This window comes from Podarcis liolepis (genome assembly GCF_965112155.1).
Source record: "Podarcis liolepis genome assembly, chromosome: Z".
Taxonomy (NCBI): Eukaryota; Metazoa; Chordata; class Lepidosauria; order Squamata; family Lacertidae; genus Podarcis; species Podarcis liolepis.
The window spans coordinates 18,983,710-18,999,792 of record NC_139570.1 but is presented as its reverse complement, the minus strand read 5'-3'; the positions used below and the strand labels follow the sequence as shown (position 1 = coordinate 18,999,792).

The 16,083-nt window shown below is 47.3% G+C and overlaps 1 protein-coding gene across 1 annotated transcript; it reads left to right on the top strand.

The window, feature by feature from the left end:
* The first annotated feature begins 337 nt into the window (after nucleotides 1–337).
* LOC310697867 (transmembrane protein 47-like) lies at nucleotides 338–14,811 on the top strand. Its single transcript, XM_083484475.1, has 3 exons — nucleotides 338–762; nucleotides 12,266–12,406; nucleotides 14,044–14,811. Exons 1-3 carry the CDS (start codon nucleotides 558–560, stop codon nucleotides 14,223–14,225), a joined length of 528 nt encoding a protein of 175 aa, XP_083340601.1. The 5' UTR covers nucleotides 338–557; the 3' UTR covers nucleotides 14,226–14,811.
* The last annotated feature ends 1,272 nt before the right edge of the window (nucleotides 14,812–16,083 follow it).

Below are 16,083 nucleotides of genomic sequence, written 5' to 3'. Positions count from 1 at the left end.
TCCCTTCCAGTTTGGATTGCTACTCTCCGCACTCTCCCTCCCCCCCCATTCCTGTTGCGACAGGTAGAAATTAATCGGGTGTAGCCTTCTTCGCACGGATAATCAGGGCGCGCGAAGAGCTTGCTTATGATTCCAGCCTGCCATGCAGCTGTTAACGGAACAGGTGTCTTTGATAGAGGGAGAAAAGAAAAAGTCAGTTTGGTGCAGAGAGACAGACAGCCCTAGCTTCATCGTTCAGGAAAGTCCGGCTGCCTCTAGGATCCGGAGAGCTTCCCCCCCACCGGACAGTGCCTGGGGCGGGGTCAAAGGGGTGGGATCTGGGGCTGGGAGAGACACGCGGGGCCGCTGCTTTGCAAACTTTGCAGAGTCTAGCCAGGTCCGATAGTCCCGGGTGCGCTATTCCTCCTCCGCCGCCTTTCCAAAGCTTTGCAGAGCCAATAGCTGCTGCAGATATCGGTGCGCTCTCGGAGACAGACATCCAGCCGACGGGCGCCTTCTTCCTAATCCTGTTCGCGTCTGCAGACAGTTTCTCACCCGTGCCAAAGCAGTTCGTGGGGATGTCGGCCGCAGATGAGGACGGCTTCCTGCTCCGTCCTTTCAAGCTGATAGCCCTGCTGTGCGCCTTCATCGCTCTCGCCCTAGACGTGGCCGCCCTTCTGAGCCCTGCCTGGGTCACGTCGGAGCGCTACTCCCGCTCCCTCTGGGTGTCTTGTATGCAAGGCCAGGATGATGTTTGGGAGTGCAGCTCCACCCTCCAGACTGGTAAGGGGCCCCCGGGGAGAGTTAGAAATGCTGGAAACATGCACGAGGAGTAGGGCAGCAAAGAGACTTGGTTGCGCCTGGGAAAAGACGGGGGCGGGCGGGCAAAGTATTACTATACAGTATTTATTCTTTAGGCATTTTCCAAAATCGAAATCCTGCCTCATCCCACCAAATGGGCATTTAATGGCATCAGCTCCTGAGAACTAGAATATACTTTTATCAACTGCATTGAAGAATACTAGGGCAGAAGATGCTGATCTGAGCGGACCAGTGGTCTGACTTGGTGTAAGGCAGCTTTCTGCATTGAACAGATGGAGAACATGCCCCCCCCCCGCCGCCGCCCCACTCCCTGATACTGTTGGACTACAAGTCCCAGCCAGCATAGTCAGGGAGAATGGGAATTGTGTTCCAGCAGCATCCAAAAGGTCATATATATGCACAACATCCAGCCGGCCAGGGTGTTGGGGGTGGGTTAGTGTGATCTCAGGCACCTGCTGTCTTCAGCACAGTGGTACAGCATCCAACTTGAAAGCAGAGCACTCCAAGTTTACTCAGCCAGTGTGGACAGTACTGAGCAAGATTGATCAATGGTCTGGGTTGGTGTAAGGCAGATTCCTATGTGCCTATATGTGTGGGTTTGTTTGTGTGTATTTTAAGACTTGCAATCTTCTCCAGCCACACTCCATATGCATGCATAAAACATAAGCAGTGGAGTCAGAGGGAAATACAAGGCCAGTGCTACCATTAGGCTGTGTGAGGCAATCTCTTCAATCGACAGATGTTGGGTGTGGGTGTGTTCTCTTCTGTTGGAGACCAGAGCTGTGCCACCAGCAAAGAAAGTTGTTGAGCAGGTCAGATGTTAAATCAAAGAGGGATGAGGGTCTGTAAGGGGGGGGGGGAGGAAGCTAGCTTGGTATTGAAGCCATCTGGACAACAAACTATTTTGTTGTGTAGCCTTAGAAGGCCAGCAGCTGTATCAAGGTTGTCATAAAGAAGGTTTGTGCACCACTGAGAGTGTGATCCTAAATGTGACTAACTCAGAAGTAAGCACACAAGACTTACCCCTTGGGTAAGTGTACATGGGATTGCAGCCGAAATACAGTACAGTCATACCTCGGGTTGAAGACGCTTCGAGTTGAGCGCGTTCGAGTTGCGCTTCTCGGCAACCCGGAAGTAACGGAGCGTGTTACTTCCAAGTTTTGCCGCTTGCGCATGCGCAGATGCTCAAAATGACGCCACGTGCATGTGCAGAAGCAGTGAAAAGCGGTGCGCCTGTGTGCAGACGTGCCATCGCTACTTACGTTTACTTCTAGATGCGAACAGGGCTCCAGAACGGATCCCGTTCGTACCACTGTATATATAAAATAATTGCAGTGACTATTCCTGAAGCAGCATTGATTTTGACATACCGGTAAAGTAAGTCATAATGGTAACATGCTCATGGTGGTATCAGGGTGGTCACATTCAATTCTGCTTTCAGTACTGTTTGTGCTAGCAGAAGTTTTTGGGTGAACATACTGCTTTGTTTCCAATCAGTGCACATCACATAGCTTCCTGCTGAAATCCTGTAACTTTTCATACCATAAATGGTTTTTTTCTTTTTTGGGGGGGGGGAAGGTAATTGGCCTGCTCTCCTTCAGGCATGGTGCAAGTTGCCCTTGCAGATGGCAGTAGTGCAGAAACAGTGAGGAAGCATCACAAGATCATTAATAAAGTGGAACTAAATGTAGTATTACTGCACCAGTGACATGTTATAGAAGACACCCTCCCCCAAAAAACCCCAGTCTGGAAAGGCCCTAAGTTCAGATGAAGCTGTAGGATTTTGGGCTGTGTATGCGTTAGTACATAGGTTCACTCAGCAGAAGGGGTTGGGTTAAAAGGAGGACTTCCCTGGTGTAAGTAAATCTGGTTTGCCAAGACTGTAAAGAAGTTCCCATTGCAGCAGTGTCCAGGGATTTTGACTTCTGGCAGCTGTAACTTGTTAGGACTGTATTCTTGGCCCTTTGGGGCATGGCCTCTTGTTCTGTTGCAAATGTCTTACTTCTGTTTTTCTATTAAAAAAAATATTTCCAGGAAAGCAGGGATCTTGGAATAACTGTTTATTTTTAAAAGCAGCCTGCACCCCCCCTTCTTTTTCTCTCCTTCATCACCGTTGTAAGGTAGGCTGTGCAGAAATAGAGTGACTGTCCAAAGGTTACCAAGGGAATAGAGATTTGAACCTGGGTTCCACTACACAGCCTGAGTTATTGGAGGCTGCAATAAAGAGCGCTCTGGTATCACATCCAAGTCAACCTCCGTTTGGGAGCTGGCCTGCCAGCTAATGAATCTTCAGAAATTTGCAAGCAGGCCTCAAGGGGAGCCCCAGGTACATACATGACAGTAGCCTAGCTTCCAGTTAGGGAGGCATGAATGGTGGTCGGTAAGGCAGTAAATTTCCTAGAAAGGGTTGTGGCCTTTTCACTAGGTGAAAGGGGTGGAAGTGAGACCTGCTTGCTGCCTCAGTGTAAGTTTCATAGAATCATAGAATCATAGAGTTGGAAGAGACCACAAGGGCCATCGAGTCCAACCCCCTGCCAAGCAGGAAATGCCATCAGAGCACTCCTGACATATGGTTGTCAAGCCTCTGCTTAAAGACCTCCAAAGTAGGAGACTCCACCACACTCCTTGGCAGCAAATTCCACTGTCAAACAGCTCTTACTGTCAGGAAGTTCTTCCTAATGTTTAGGTGGAATCTTCTTTCTTGTAGTTTGGATCCATTGCTCCGTGTCCGCTTCTCTGGAGCAGCAGAAAACAACCTTTCTCCCTCCTTTATGTGACATCCTTTTATATATTTGAACATGGCTATCATATCACCCCTTAACCTCTTCTCCAGGCTAAACATTCCCAGCTCCCTTAGCCATTCCTCATAAGGCATCAAGGTACAGTGAATACCTGAAGGTTAAGTGTGAGCCTCTTAATTTTTTTCAGATTCTCTTAAAGTAGCTTGCTGCTACCACCTTCTCCCTAGTTTATAGCATGGGGGTTACCACCTAATGGCACAACAGGGCCAATTACCTATTGAACAAGTGCTGCCATTGGCTTTTCCTCTATTGTTTTGGCAGTAGAGCCAGAGACACAATAATCAGAAATGCAACAGGTGCTGGGGGAGGCAGCTGGGGAACTCCTTGCAAAGGCATTTTTCTTTTCTTTTCGCAGCAATTCAAGCCTGCAAATTGGAAATGGCTGCTGGGGGGGGGTAGGTGGGGAGGAGGAGAGAAGTGTTTGACATTTGTCTTGGGTGTGAAGGCTCTTTAGTCTTCGCAAGGAGAGTAACAGATGTGTGGCATTTGCTATCCAGGCTGCGCTCTGGAGCTCAAACCTGTGATTTATTGTCAGGCTCTTCTGCTGACCACCTGCTTACTGGCTAGAGTCCTTCACTGTCTTCTGCTCTCCCCTGCTCAGCTTGAGGAGTAGTCAACTTCATAGAAGAGGGGTTTGGGGGAACTCAGATTGTGAGTCCCCATGAAGGAAGGGTGGATGAGGTGATAGAGAGGTCAATTGCCCTTGCCTTAGATGAAGCGTGATCCCCAGATTCCACAGCGTTCAGTTTAAAAAGAGAGCTTCTAGCATTTGTATGACCTGTGATACAAGGCAAAATGTGCAGGCACTTTTCTTTTGTTCTATGAGAAACCTGCATGCTCCCACCTTTCAGTTGCATGTGTTTGTTTATTTGTAGCTTTTAACTACCCTGCCCTCCGCCAGAAAAATAATAATCCTGCAGACACCCATAATCCTACACATCCATCCAAATTTGCAGCAGTTAGGTCCATTTTTGTTCCATGTAGAGATTCTTCAATTCAAGCTTCTATAATAAAAAGTCTGCTTTTTCTCTGCTGCAAGTTAGAACTGGGAAACCGACTTTTCCAGTCTTCTCCTGAGACAAAAAGCAGCTTGAGAAAGAGAGCAAGGGCTGACAGCTGAGGGTGCTGGTGGAGCTGGAACAGTGAAGGTATTCAGTAGGGATGTATCACTTGTCTGGGGAACCTGCAGCCCTGCAGATGTTGCTGAAAACAGCTGTCATCTCTGGCCTTTGGCCATGCTTGCAGGGGCTGACGAGTTGTTGCTGAGGCACATCTGGAAGGCTGAATGCCCCCCCATGCCTGATTCAGGTTTGAGAATTCCCCTCTAGCTACTTGAATTCAAATCCCACAGATGGGTTAAGCCCAAATGCCTAGATCAAATCATGATTCCCTGTGCTTGGTTCCTTGTCCCTATAGCAGGCCTTCAGCAAAACAAATAAAAATTTCACTTTATTTTTAAATCTAGCATTTCCACCCATCTCCGATGAGAAAGCTCCTCCCTCTCCCTCTGGCGTCCAAAGTGTAGCTGCCTTTCCCATGGAGGCAAAGGCCACCCTGTTCTCTAAACCACTTCTGGCATAGTGAAAATTGTTCTGTTTATCCGGAAAGCTCTTCTGTGGATCTTGGATCAGTTAGGGCCTGGTGCATGCGGGGATGCCTCACAGCTGGCAGCGGAACCTCTGAGTCCTCCCAGCTGTGCCAGGAACAGGATGGTGAGCAGTGGTGACTCAGTTGCTCTGTATGGTTCTGTTTTTGTTTTTCTAAGTCCTGGGCTGACAGTTCCTAAGAGCTGCAGTCCTACTAGAAACACATACTGGAGCATGCTCAGTAAGTCTGGTTCGAAATTGAGGTGTTTGTGGTGGTGAAAGGAGTGCAGGGGATGTCACGTAAACATTGAAGCAGCTGTCAATTGCCTTCCTTGGGTTGCATCCACACCATCCATTAAAGCAGAGGTAGGCAACCTAAGGCCTGGGGGCCGGATGTGGCCCAATGGCCTTCTCAATCCAACCTGCAGACAGTCCAGGAATCAGTGTGTTTTTACAGGAGTAGAATGTGCACTTTTATTTCAAATGCATCTCTGGGTTATTTGTGGGGCATAGGAATTCGTTCATTATTTCCCCCCCAAAAAATATAGTCCAGTCCCCCACATGGTCTGAGGAACAGTGGACCAGCCCACAGCTGAAAAAGGTTGCTGACCCCTGCATTAAAGCTTTCCCCAAAAAACAATGAGAGCTGTAGTTTTACCCCTCACAGAGTTACAGTTCCCTGTGCCCTTAGCACACTGCAGTCCCCTTTGGGGATTCTTTGGGAGAAGTCATATGCTTTAAACCAGTGTTTCCCAACCACTGTTCCGCGGCACACTAGTGTGCCGCGAGATGTTGCCTGGTGTGCCGCGGGAAAAATTAAAAAATTCAAAAGATTTTTTTTTTTTAAGTCAAATTTTCGATTGGGGCGCCGTCACTAGATGACCCCTGGGGTTCCCTCCCTCCCGCTCTGCGCCTCCCTCCTCCTCCTCCTCCTCCGGGGAGGCCCTTCCTGGCTCTCGGCCAAGGCTTGGCGGCTGCCACTCACTCACTCGCTCGCCCACCCGTCCCTCCATCCCTGCACCCGGCCTCTCCCCCTCCGTCCCCGGTGCGGGGGCTGCCGGGATCCATAGTCCCCTCGCCCTTGGGCTCCGCGCCCGCGCGGGGTGCGCAAACTACGTTTCCCAGTGTGGCCTGGCGGGCTGGGCGTTTTGTTTGAAGCGCTCTTCTCCCGCCCATGGAATGAGCGCAGCGGCGGCGGCCGGGTGGGCAGGGGCTCTTCCGCGCAGACCCCGCGCAGCCTGCCTGCGCCCCCGCGGAGATCGGGTGGCAGGATGAAGCCCGGGGATCCCCGTGGAGGCGGAGCGGCAGAGGCGGAGGCTGCCCCCCAGGTAGGGCTGCGTCGGGGGTTTTTTATTTTTGCAATGCTGCATCCGCGCCGGAGGGGACGCATCGGACCGCGGGGAGACCCCTTGGCGGGCGTGCAAGGCAATGCATGCAGGCATTGCATGGAGTGCAGTGCAATGCAATGGCAACGCGGCGCCCTGCATGCATGCATGCAACTTCCACCGGCGCTCCGGACTTGGCAGGTGAGGGGGGTCCCCAGTGGGCGGCAGAGAGAGCCGGGAGGGCGAAGGGGAGCCAGGGGGGAGCAGCGCTGCTCCCCGAGCCGAGCCCGGGGGGAAACTTCAGCGTCGTTGCGCCGGGTGTTGGAAGCGGAGGCTGGCGGGGGCCCCTCACCTGCAAAACCTGGTCGCCTCTCATATATTTCGTGCATTGCATTCATCGCCCGCTTTCTCCTCCAAGGAGCTCCCGGGGGCGCGCGTGGTTCTCCCCGTGATATCCTCGCAACAACAGCCCTGCGAGGTGGGTCAGGCGAGTGGCCCAAGGGAGCACCCAGGGATTGTCCTGGCCAGGTGGGGTGATTTGAACCCTGCTCTCTGCCCGGTCTTCGTCCTCATTTAGCCCCCACATGTGCATGACTGTGCATGACTGAGGTTTTCCCCCCTCGTCTTGGCTATGGTGTGAGTCTGTGCTGTTAATTAATGGGGTTCTGCCTTCGGAGAAGATGAGCCAGCCCTCAAGGAGGTGATTATGTAATTTGCTAGCAATTCATGTCCCTCCCGGCGTGACGCTGCGCACTGACGTCACGGGGCTGTAATGGTGGTGTGCCTCGAGATTTTTTTCCTGAAACAAGTGTGCCTTTGCCGAAAAAAGGTTGGGAAACACTGCTTTAAACGGATGGTGTGGATGTGACCATAGTTGCAAAGGCAGTCTTGTCTGCTGATAGCCTCGTAGTGTGTCCTGTCCAGCATCTCATTGTTGGGGAAGTGAATAGTTTGACATTCTTAGCACCTGCAGGAAGTAGTCATAGGAAGGCCTTTGAGCAGAAGTCCAGCAGCCCTGACAGCAGCTGGGTTTGCTTGCCACACTTTGAACAATATAATACACATCAGCATGTAAAGGGGCGGGGAAGGACGTAAGACAGTTGCCCACCCCTTTCCGCCACAAGACCAGGATGTCTAGATTCTAGAGCAGCTCCCCCAGCCTGGTGCTCCCCAGGTCAGTACTGGATTATCCAGTAGGCAGAGTAAGCATGTTCTTATAGTGTACCATTCTTCGCAAGTGTCCTGGAAAAACCAGAACACCCCATTTTTCTCCATGAGAGCACAGTGGCCATTTGGGGTGCCATGATCTCACCCCGAAAAAGTGCTTTATTGAGGCTGTGATCTCGTGTGCAGGGACGGATTTAGGTTTGATGAGGCCCTAAGCTACTGAAGGTAATGGGGCCCTTTCTATGTCCGGCTGTCCTTTGTCAACAACAAATTGTCGCTGTTTTTTGTGCTGAATATAAGCTATATGGTAATTTATGGACCTAATAGGTATCGAAATCCATTTGCACATAACAAAATATGTATTTTATCAAAGTAATTGTTGAATTGAAATACAATTAAGAAGTATATTAATAGTGAAATAATTATAAAGCTCTAATTTATAATGATTTTTTATTCATAACAAACTTAATAATGCAAACACGTTTTTTCCTTTAAATTTTGTTGGGGCCCCGAGAGAGTGGGGCCCTAAGCTATAGCTTGTTTAGCTTATACATAAATATGGCACTGCTTGTGTGGATGCAAGATCATGGCCCCAGAAAAGCACATCTTTTGGGCTCCATGATCTCATGCAGGTCATGTGGCTTGCATGGGAGTATGGTCGGGAAGAAGGGCATCCCAGTTTGGGGCCTCAACATGTTGGAGGGCCTCTAAAGGTCTTAATCTGGCTCTGTTCTATCGACTGCTGGGACCACAACTCCCATCAGCCCCAGCCAGCATGGGTCAGGGGTGATGGAAACTGTAGTTCAAAGCATCCAGGTTGAGGAAGGCTGCTCTAGAGTCACAGTTAACAAACTGCACTCCTGGACAGCTATTATTTTAAAAGCTGTGGAGAAGAGCTGGGCGGAAACGTGGGAATTTAGCCGGGTCATCCTTCAAAGAGGAAGCCCCTTTCTCCTTGCCTCACAGATGTCCCTAAAGTTAAACAGACCTCTTGCTACTGCATCTGACTTGGTCACAATTAACTGCTGATTAATAGGAACTGGGAACCAGTCCTTTGTTGTCACAATAGGCAGATAGTAAAAGGGCCTGTGATTCCAGATGATTCACTAGCTTATTTCTGTTGTTCCAACCTGGTTCAGAATCATTCCCATCCCAGGATATGCTTTATCCATGCGTCTGCTTAGAAAGCTGTTTTATCAACTCCCCCTTATGCTGCCTTTCCCTTGTCTTGTTGCTTACGCTGAAGATGTGCCATTAGACTATGGAAGAAAATTAAATATATTCCTGGTATAGGTGACTGATGCTGACTGAAGCTGCATGTATTGTTTGATTCCACTGACCTTTCCTGTGGTCTCTATAAATCATGCGTGCATATACAAGCAGAATTAGGCAAAGTTCCTTAATTTGCATAATTTTGCATTTCTTACTGGGGAGGGCAGTAAGCAGCTGCGCAGGGTTCTGAAGACTTGCCCTCTGGGTCTTATTCAGTCTGCCTCTGCCCTCTGAGAATCAGCAGGTATTTGTTTGCATGCTTTCAATGTGGCTTCCATAGTCACAAGGGCTAGGAATTTGGAGTTGTTTTACTTACTTAGTTTGTTTAAGTGGGATTCCCCAGAAGCTGAAGCCTATGCCTTATTTTTTCCTAATTCGTACATGCACAGCATCACACTGTGCTAGCTATGCAAGCTCACATCCCGACAAATCATATAAATATATATTGCAAGGTGTGGTTGGTTTTATATATATATCCACACCTTGCAATCAAATGATTTTCAAAGTGTTTACAGATGACAGGTTGTAATAATATTTAAAAACCAATATTCGCACACAGATATACTCCTCTCACTGGTGATGAATGGGGACAGAGTATGCTATCTCCATCACCACAGCAGTTCCAGAAAAATTGGTAGTTGAAGCAGAGTGGAGGGGAGGAGAGCTACCGCTCCTTTATCTGTGAAGGATAGGGCCAATTTGGTCTTCCGCTTGCCAAGGGAGGCAGGGATATAGGAAACTCCCTTATACCAAGTCAATCTGCTGGTCTGTAGAACTCAGTATTGTCTGCACTGACTGCCCGCAATTCTCCAGGGTTTCAATAGCAGAAATTTCCAATTCTACCGGGAAATGCCCGTGACGTTCTGCATACAAAGCATTTTGGGGGGAAACACAGTTCGATGGCAGAGGTTCAGGCCCAGGTTCAGTTCTGCAGCACTGACATATTGGGAAGGCCCTCTGCCCCAAACCCTGGAGAGCTGCTGCCAGTCAGTGTAGACAATACTGAGGTAGATGGTCCACTGATCTATGGCTCTGTCTGCCATGGCGTGGCAACCTCCCAGCAGCCAAAGGCCCAGAGTATGCTGCCCTTTCAGGCTCAGGGAAATAAGAACATAGAAGAGTCTTGTTGGATGCTTGTTGGATGTTCACAGTAATATGCTCATAGAACGTTTAGAGTTGGAAGGGACCTTGAGGGTCATCTAGTCCAACCCCCTGCAATGCATGAATCTCGACTAGATCACACATGACAGATGGCCATCCAGCCTCTGCTTAAAAACCTGCAAGGAAGGAGAGCCCACCACATTTGGAGGGAGATTGCTCCAGTATTGGACAGCTCCTTCTGTCAGAAAGTTCTTCCTGATGTTTAGTCGCAGTCTCCTTTCTTGTAACTTGAAGCCATTGGTTTGAGGCCGACCCTCTGAAGCAGGAGAAAACAAGCTTGCCCCATCTTTTATGTGATTTTATGTCTAGTCCTGCCATTTGTTTGCAAATAGCAGCCAGCCAGATAGCTCTGGGAATCTTAGAAGCAGGGAAGGTGATGCCTCACTTATACCCCCTGCATTGAAGGTCTTTCAAAACCTAGTTTCTCCCATTTTTAAAGCTCTCATGGCCAATACTGGGGTGGTCATAGAGGACCCCAGATGGTCAGAGACCTGAATGATCTATGTCCTCAATAAATACAAAATGGGGTGGGGGCCCTTGGGGATACTCTGCGTTAGGTTTGGAGGTGAGAAATACAACTTCACATTTCCATGACTAGACATGTCTGTAGGCTCTGCCTTTCTCGCTTTGTATCACAGGATAAATGATTTATGCATCAAGTAGGCAACTTGGCTGGAAATTCAGCTCTTATTTCTGTTAGAATAAGCCTTCGTTCTCTCAGTTTCCAGTGATCAGGCTGTGAGTGCCAGTGATTACTTAGCCAAAATAGAAGCACCTATGCAGAGGGGAGGAGCAGGGTGCCTTGGCAGAGCTATAGAGTAAGTGCCTATACACATGAATAGCCGAATTTGTATATCCAGCCAGAGTCTGTGCAGCTTATTGGCTGATGGGAAGATGTGTTCAGCAACTGGGTTGAGTAAGTGGATTCTCAAGGACCGATTGCTACAGTTCTGCAGAAACAGTAGAGCCTTAAAAATTAGTAAGGTGTGTAAGTTAGACCTTAAGGCAGGCTTCCTCAAACTCAGCCCTTCAGATGTTTTTGGCCTACAATTGCCATGATCCCTAGCTAGTCAGGGATGATGGGAATTGTAGTCTCCAAACATCTGGAGGGCCGAGTTTGAGGAAGCCTGCCTTAAGGTGCCACTGTATGGGGTTTTTTTTGCTGAGACAGGCCCCATCTATACATTTAAACCAATCTCACACAATTTTATAAACAGTCCAAAGAACCCTGGGAACTATTTTTTTAAGAGTGACAAGAGGAGACCGCTGTTCCGCTTGCACAGCCAGAATTTCCAGCATCGTTTAACAATCCATCCCTCTTCCTTGGGGATTTTTGCTTTGTGGGCTCTAAAACAGAGATGGGGAACTTCAGGCCCAGGGGTCAATGGCAGCCCACCTACCCTCTTGGCCCTCAAGATTCTTTCCAGGCCACACACACCTCACCAGCCCTGCCCTGCCCCCTCCTTTTTAACAATTTTATTATAAACTCCTCGAGTGTTTTAGCATAGCTAGAATGTGTCCTTGAACGCTGACCATGCCTTTTGCTTGCTGGAATGGAGGACAGCGTGGGGTTTGTGTTTGTGTGTAGAAACCAGCCTACCACACAAAGGCAAAATTCACATTTATTGTGTTCCTCTGCTCACTTCCACCCTGGCCTCACCCACCACAGGCATGTGGCCCTCGGAAAGTGTCCCAGGCGGAAATGTGGTCCTTGAGCTGACAAACTCTGATCTAAAACAGCATATGTGTATGTCACTAGGTTTCTTGGTGACTAAACAAGACCCTCATATCTGTTGATAGTGCTTTGAGAGTCTGAATAGTTTCTATCCAAGAGCTCTGATTGCACTAAATAATGATCTCAGGGCCAGTTGCAAGGTTTAGTAAGTAGGGAGTGGAAGGAATGAGATAGGTTTTAGGTTATGTTATGTTTTTAATAGGTCATGCTATATTCTGGATTATGTTATGTTTTATAGATTACGTCTAAATAGGATGAGAGTTCGGAGATACGTGCAAATGTATATGTGAACCCGGTCTTTGGGTGGGTGTTTGATTTTCGTTGTTGTGTATACTGTGTATATACGGACAATGACAATAAATTTATCTAAATCTTTTTCACAGTTGTTCCTTATCCCACCCCTTTCCCTTCCTACAGACTGGCAAATAGCTGCTTTGGTGTTAATCCTGACGGCAGCCACCATTACTCTGCTGTCATTCCTCCTGTCTCTGACTTCCTTCTGCCTGGGGATCTATAAGCGCTATTACCGGGTTGTTGCCATCCTCCTTTTTGCTGCTGGTACGTATCTTTAACCTCTGCTTCTGTAACATCAGTTCCTTTCTATACTGCTTTTATTTATTTATTTGAAATGTATTTATATACCACTGTTCATAAAAATAAATAAAACGGGAGTGGTTTACAACAATTGTACATAAAACCACACAATAAAAACCAAATAGAAAAGTTATAATCAGAAATTGGCTAAATATCAAGGCTCACTGCTTTTGCTGCTGGGCCAGGAGTGAAGTGGGAGCCATATATGTTATGCTTTGTTGCAATGTTCAAGCACAGTCATTATAGTTTAAAACCCCTCCCATTCACCCCATTTCTTTGCAATTGTGTGTTTGCTTCTTTCAAAAAAAACCCCTTACAAGTTCTTGATGGGCTTGCCTAATATGCCCTTTCAGATACATACCCAAGCAGCATCAACAATGGACCTGTAGGTAAGGCCTAGCTAATTGCCAATGGCTGTCCTTTCCATTTTTACTCCAGATGAACTTGGGCCAAATCTACAACAGGCATTTAAAGCCCTATCATGCCACTTTAAACTGCCTTGACTTCCCTAATAGAATCCTGGGAACTGTAGTTTGTTAAGGGTGCTGAGAATAATTAGACAGCCCCTATTCCCTCACAAAGCTACATTTCCCAGAGTGGATTAACAATCACTCAATCCCTCTTCCTAGGGAACTCTGAGATTGGTAGCTCTGTTGGGGGAAAAGTTGTCAGCACCTTTAACAAGCTTATTGCTTATTATTATTTATTGACTTTATATCCTATCCTTCCTCCTCACAAAAGGAGCCATGGGTGGCTGTTCCCAGGATTCTTTGGGAAAGCAATGACTTTTAAAGAAGCATCATGATGCAGTCAAACCTTGGTTGTCGAATGAAATCCATTCAGGAAACTCATCGGATGTTCGACTTCCGAAAAACATTTTGGTTTTTGGGAGCCAAAACGTTCCAGAACAGAGGCGTTTCGGGACCAATATTTGACATAATAATAATAATAATAATAATAATAATAATATTTATATCCCGCCCTCCCCAGCCAAAGCTGGGCTCAGAGCGGCTAACAACAAGTAAAAATAGCACAGTGTACGTAAAATCACAGTCAATTAATTATAATACATGCTAAAATCAATTCGGGATCAAATTAATGGCAACCATTGGGCTAGAGTTCTATGTGGATTACAGAAGGAGAGAGGGGGTCAGACTGTGCTTGGCCAAAGGCCTGGTGGAACAGCTCTGTCTTGCAGGCCCTGCAGAAAGATGTCACATCCTGCAGGGCCCTAGTCTCTTGTGACAGAGTGTTCCACCAGATCGGGGCCACAGCTGAAAAAGCCCTGGCTCTGGTTGAGGCCAGCCTAACCTTCCTGTGGCCTGGGATCTCCAAGATGTTTTTATTTGAAGACCATAAGGTCCTCCGTGGGACATACCAGGAGAGGTGGTCCTGTAGGTATGAGGGTCCTAGGCCGTATAGGGCTTTAAAGGTTAATGACCTTGTCTTAAATGTTGGTAAACACAGAAACAAGAATGTGGCAGACTTGGAGATCAGTTGTTCCTGATCTCCCCAGTGTTGCGAACAAGTCTCCATGGAACAAGTGTATTTTCCTTCTTTGGATTTCTAACAGACCTTTTTTCTTTGTTGGATTGGTCTAGTGGTTCTGCATGTCTGTGCCTTAATCCTCTACCCCATCAAATTCATCGACAGCACCATGCTGAAGAGCTACCATGAGTTCAACTGGGGCTACGGCTTAGGCTGGGGATCTGCCATCTTCATGTTGGGTGCTGCCATCCTTTACTGCTTACGCACAGATTTGTATGAAGATGCATACTATTGAGGCAGGCAGATGGAGCTGGACTGGATTATCAGAATGCTGGGACCAGACTGGTAGACAAAAGGAGAGAGATGAAATGAGGAAAGGAGTGGTGGATTGGCACACTTGGCCCTTCCAGATGTGCACCTCATCTTGGCAAGATGCTGGCAGACGCCTTGAAAAATGAAGATGCAGAGATCTTGAGTTGGACACCCTTCAAAGAATTAGAGGAACAAAAAACTATAAAAGAGCCATACTTCTCCACAGAATAACTAGCTTGAGATCTTTCGCTTGTTTCTATTATTCTATGCAGGAAACGTTGTCTTTATTTTTAAAGAGAACAACCCCCTGTGTTGAAGTAGAACTTGGTTGCCTTTATTTTGAGGTGCTTAGCACACACCCTTTCACGTGGTGCAGGAGACAGGTGGGGGAGCATAGGGTGAAGTCAACTGGATCTGTAAATGTATCAGTAGTAAATCCACTTGATCCTGGGAAACCAGAAGTGCACAGAGACTGGTTTGCTGGTGGTGATCTCGGTCCCTGCTCTGTGCAGAAAGTGTGTGGGTTTGTGTAGCTGCAGAGTTGAATAAACAAACCTATTAAAATGAGATTGCCATGGCGCATGTTTTTGTGTTGTATGTATGTGAAAGCTTTGAACAGCTCAGCATTCCTGGGGGTGGGACTTGTGCAGAGAATGGAGTTGAAAAGGTCAGGGTTGGTGGGGAGGTATCAATGTAGATGGAAACAGTCACATCAGATTGATTGAAATCAGTAAGGAAACTCATGTTACTTGCACAATGGGTGAGAAACTGGGAAGGCAGCACCATTCAACTTCTTTGCCTCTTTGAGAAAACACACACAAATGGGACATAAGAAATGCTCCTATTGGCATCTAGCTCGCTTTGTCTACACCGGAGGTAGGCAACATAGTGACTCCAAATGTTTTGGACTACAATTCCTATCAGCGCCAGCAAGTATGGTCATTTGTTCAAGGATGAGGGGAGTTGTATTCCAAGGCATTTAGAGGACACCGTGTGGGCTGTGTCTCATCTACACTAACGTGGCACCTTAGGATTTCAAACGAGTGTTCCCTGCAGTGCTAGGGATTGAACCTGGGACTTTTTGTGTCCTAAGCAGATGCTCTACCCAGACTGACTTCTTCATAAATTGATATCACATGGCTTACTCTGTTAAAACAAACGAAACAACCTGAATGTAGAAGCTGAGGTGATTTTTCAACAGCTAATGGAGAAAGACTAGATTTCACTTCAGCTGTTTTGTTTATAAAGGTAAATTCTTTATCACCTTGTTATACAAAGAATATAATGACCAGAATAAAGTAATAATAATAATAATTTAAAGTCAACAACTACAAAGGACTGTCAGCATAAAAATAATCCCAAGAGATGCCTGAAAGTTGAAAGTGATGGGCCTACTGAATCTCCACTAGAAAAGTACCTTCCACTACGAGCCCAGCAACACTCAATGCCCAATTTCTGGTTTTGAGGCAAGCTGGGTCTCTGTAACCTGGGAAACAACTAACAACACTCCTCCGCGTGATTTCAGTGATCGAGCTGGGATATAAGGGCTTGGGGGGGGCGGTCCTTAAGGTATCCTGGACTCAAGTTGCTCAGTGCTATCTCTGTTAACACAAAAACCTTCCTTTTTGGATTGTTTGTGGGGGTTTTTTGTTGGTGTATATGTCAGAAATAAAATTAAAAAAATTTCAAAAAAAAAAAGTGCAGGAAGAAATGAAGAAAATTGTGCCATCATGTGGCTATGGTCAGGCTCTGCACTGCTGACCACATCAGTCACATCTGTACCTAACATTAAACGCAGTACAGTGGTGCCTCAGCTAACAGATGCTTCAGGTTACAGACGC

Coding starts and splice junctions, on each gene's coding strand:
- LOC310697867 (XM_083484475.1), top strand. CDS start 558: ATGTCGGCCGCAGATGAGGACGGCTTCCTGCTCCGTCCTTTCAAGCTG. Junction 763..12,265: donor CAGCTCCACCCTCCAGACTG/GTAAGGGGCCCC, acceptor CCCTTCCTACAG/ACTGGCAAATAGCTGCTTTG. Junction 12,407..14,043: donor CATCCTCCTTTTTGCTGCTG/GTACGTATCTTT, acceptor GGATTGGTCTAG/TGGTTCTGCATGTCTGTGCC.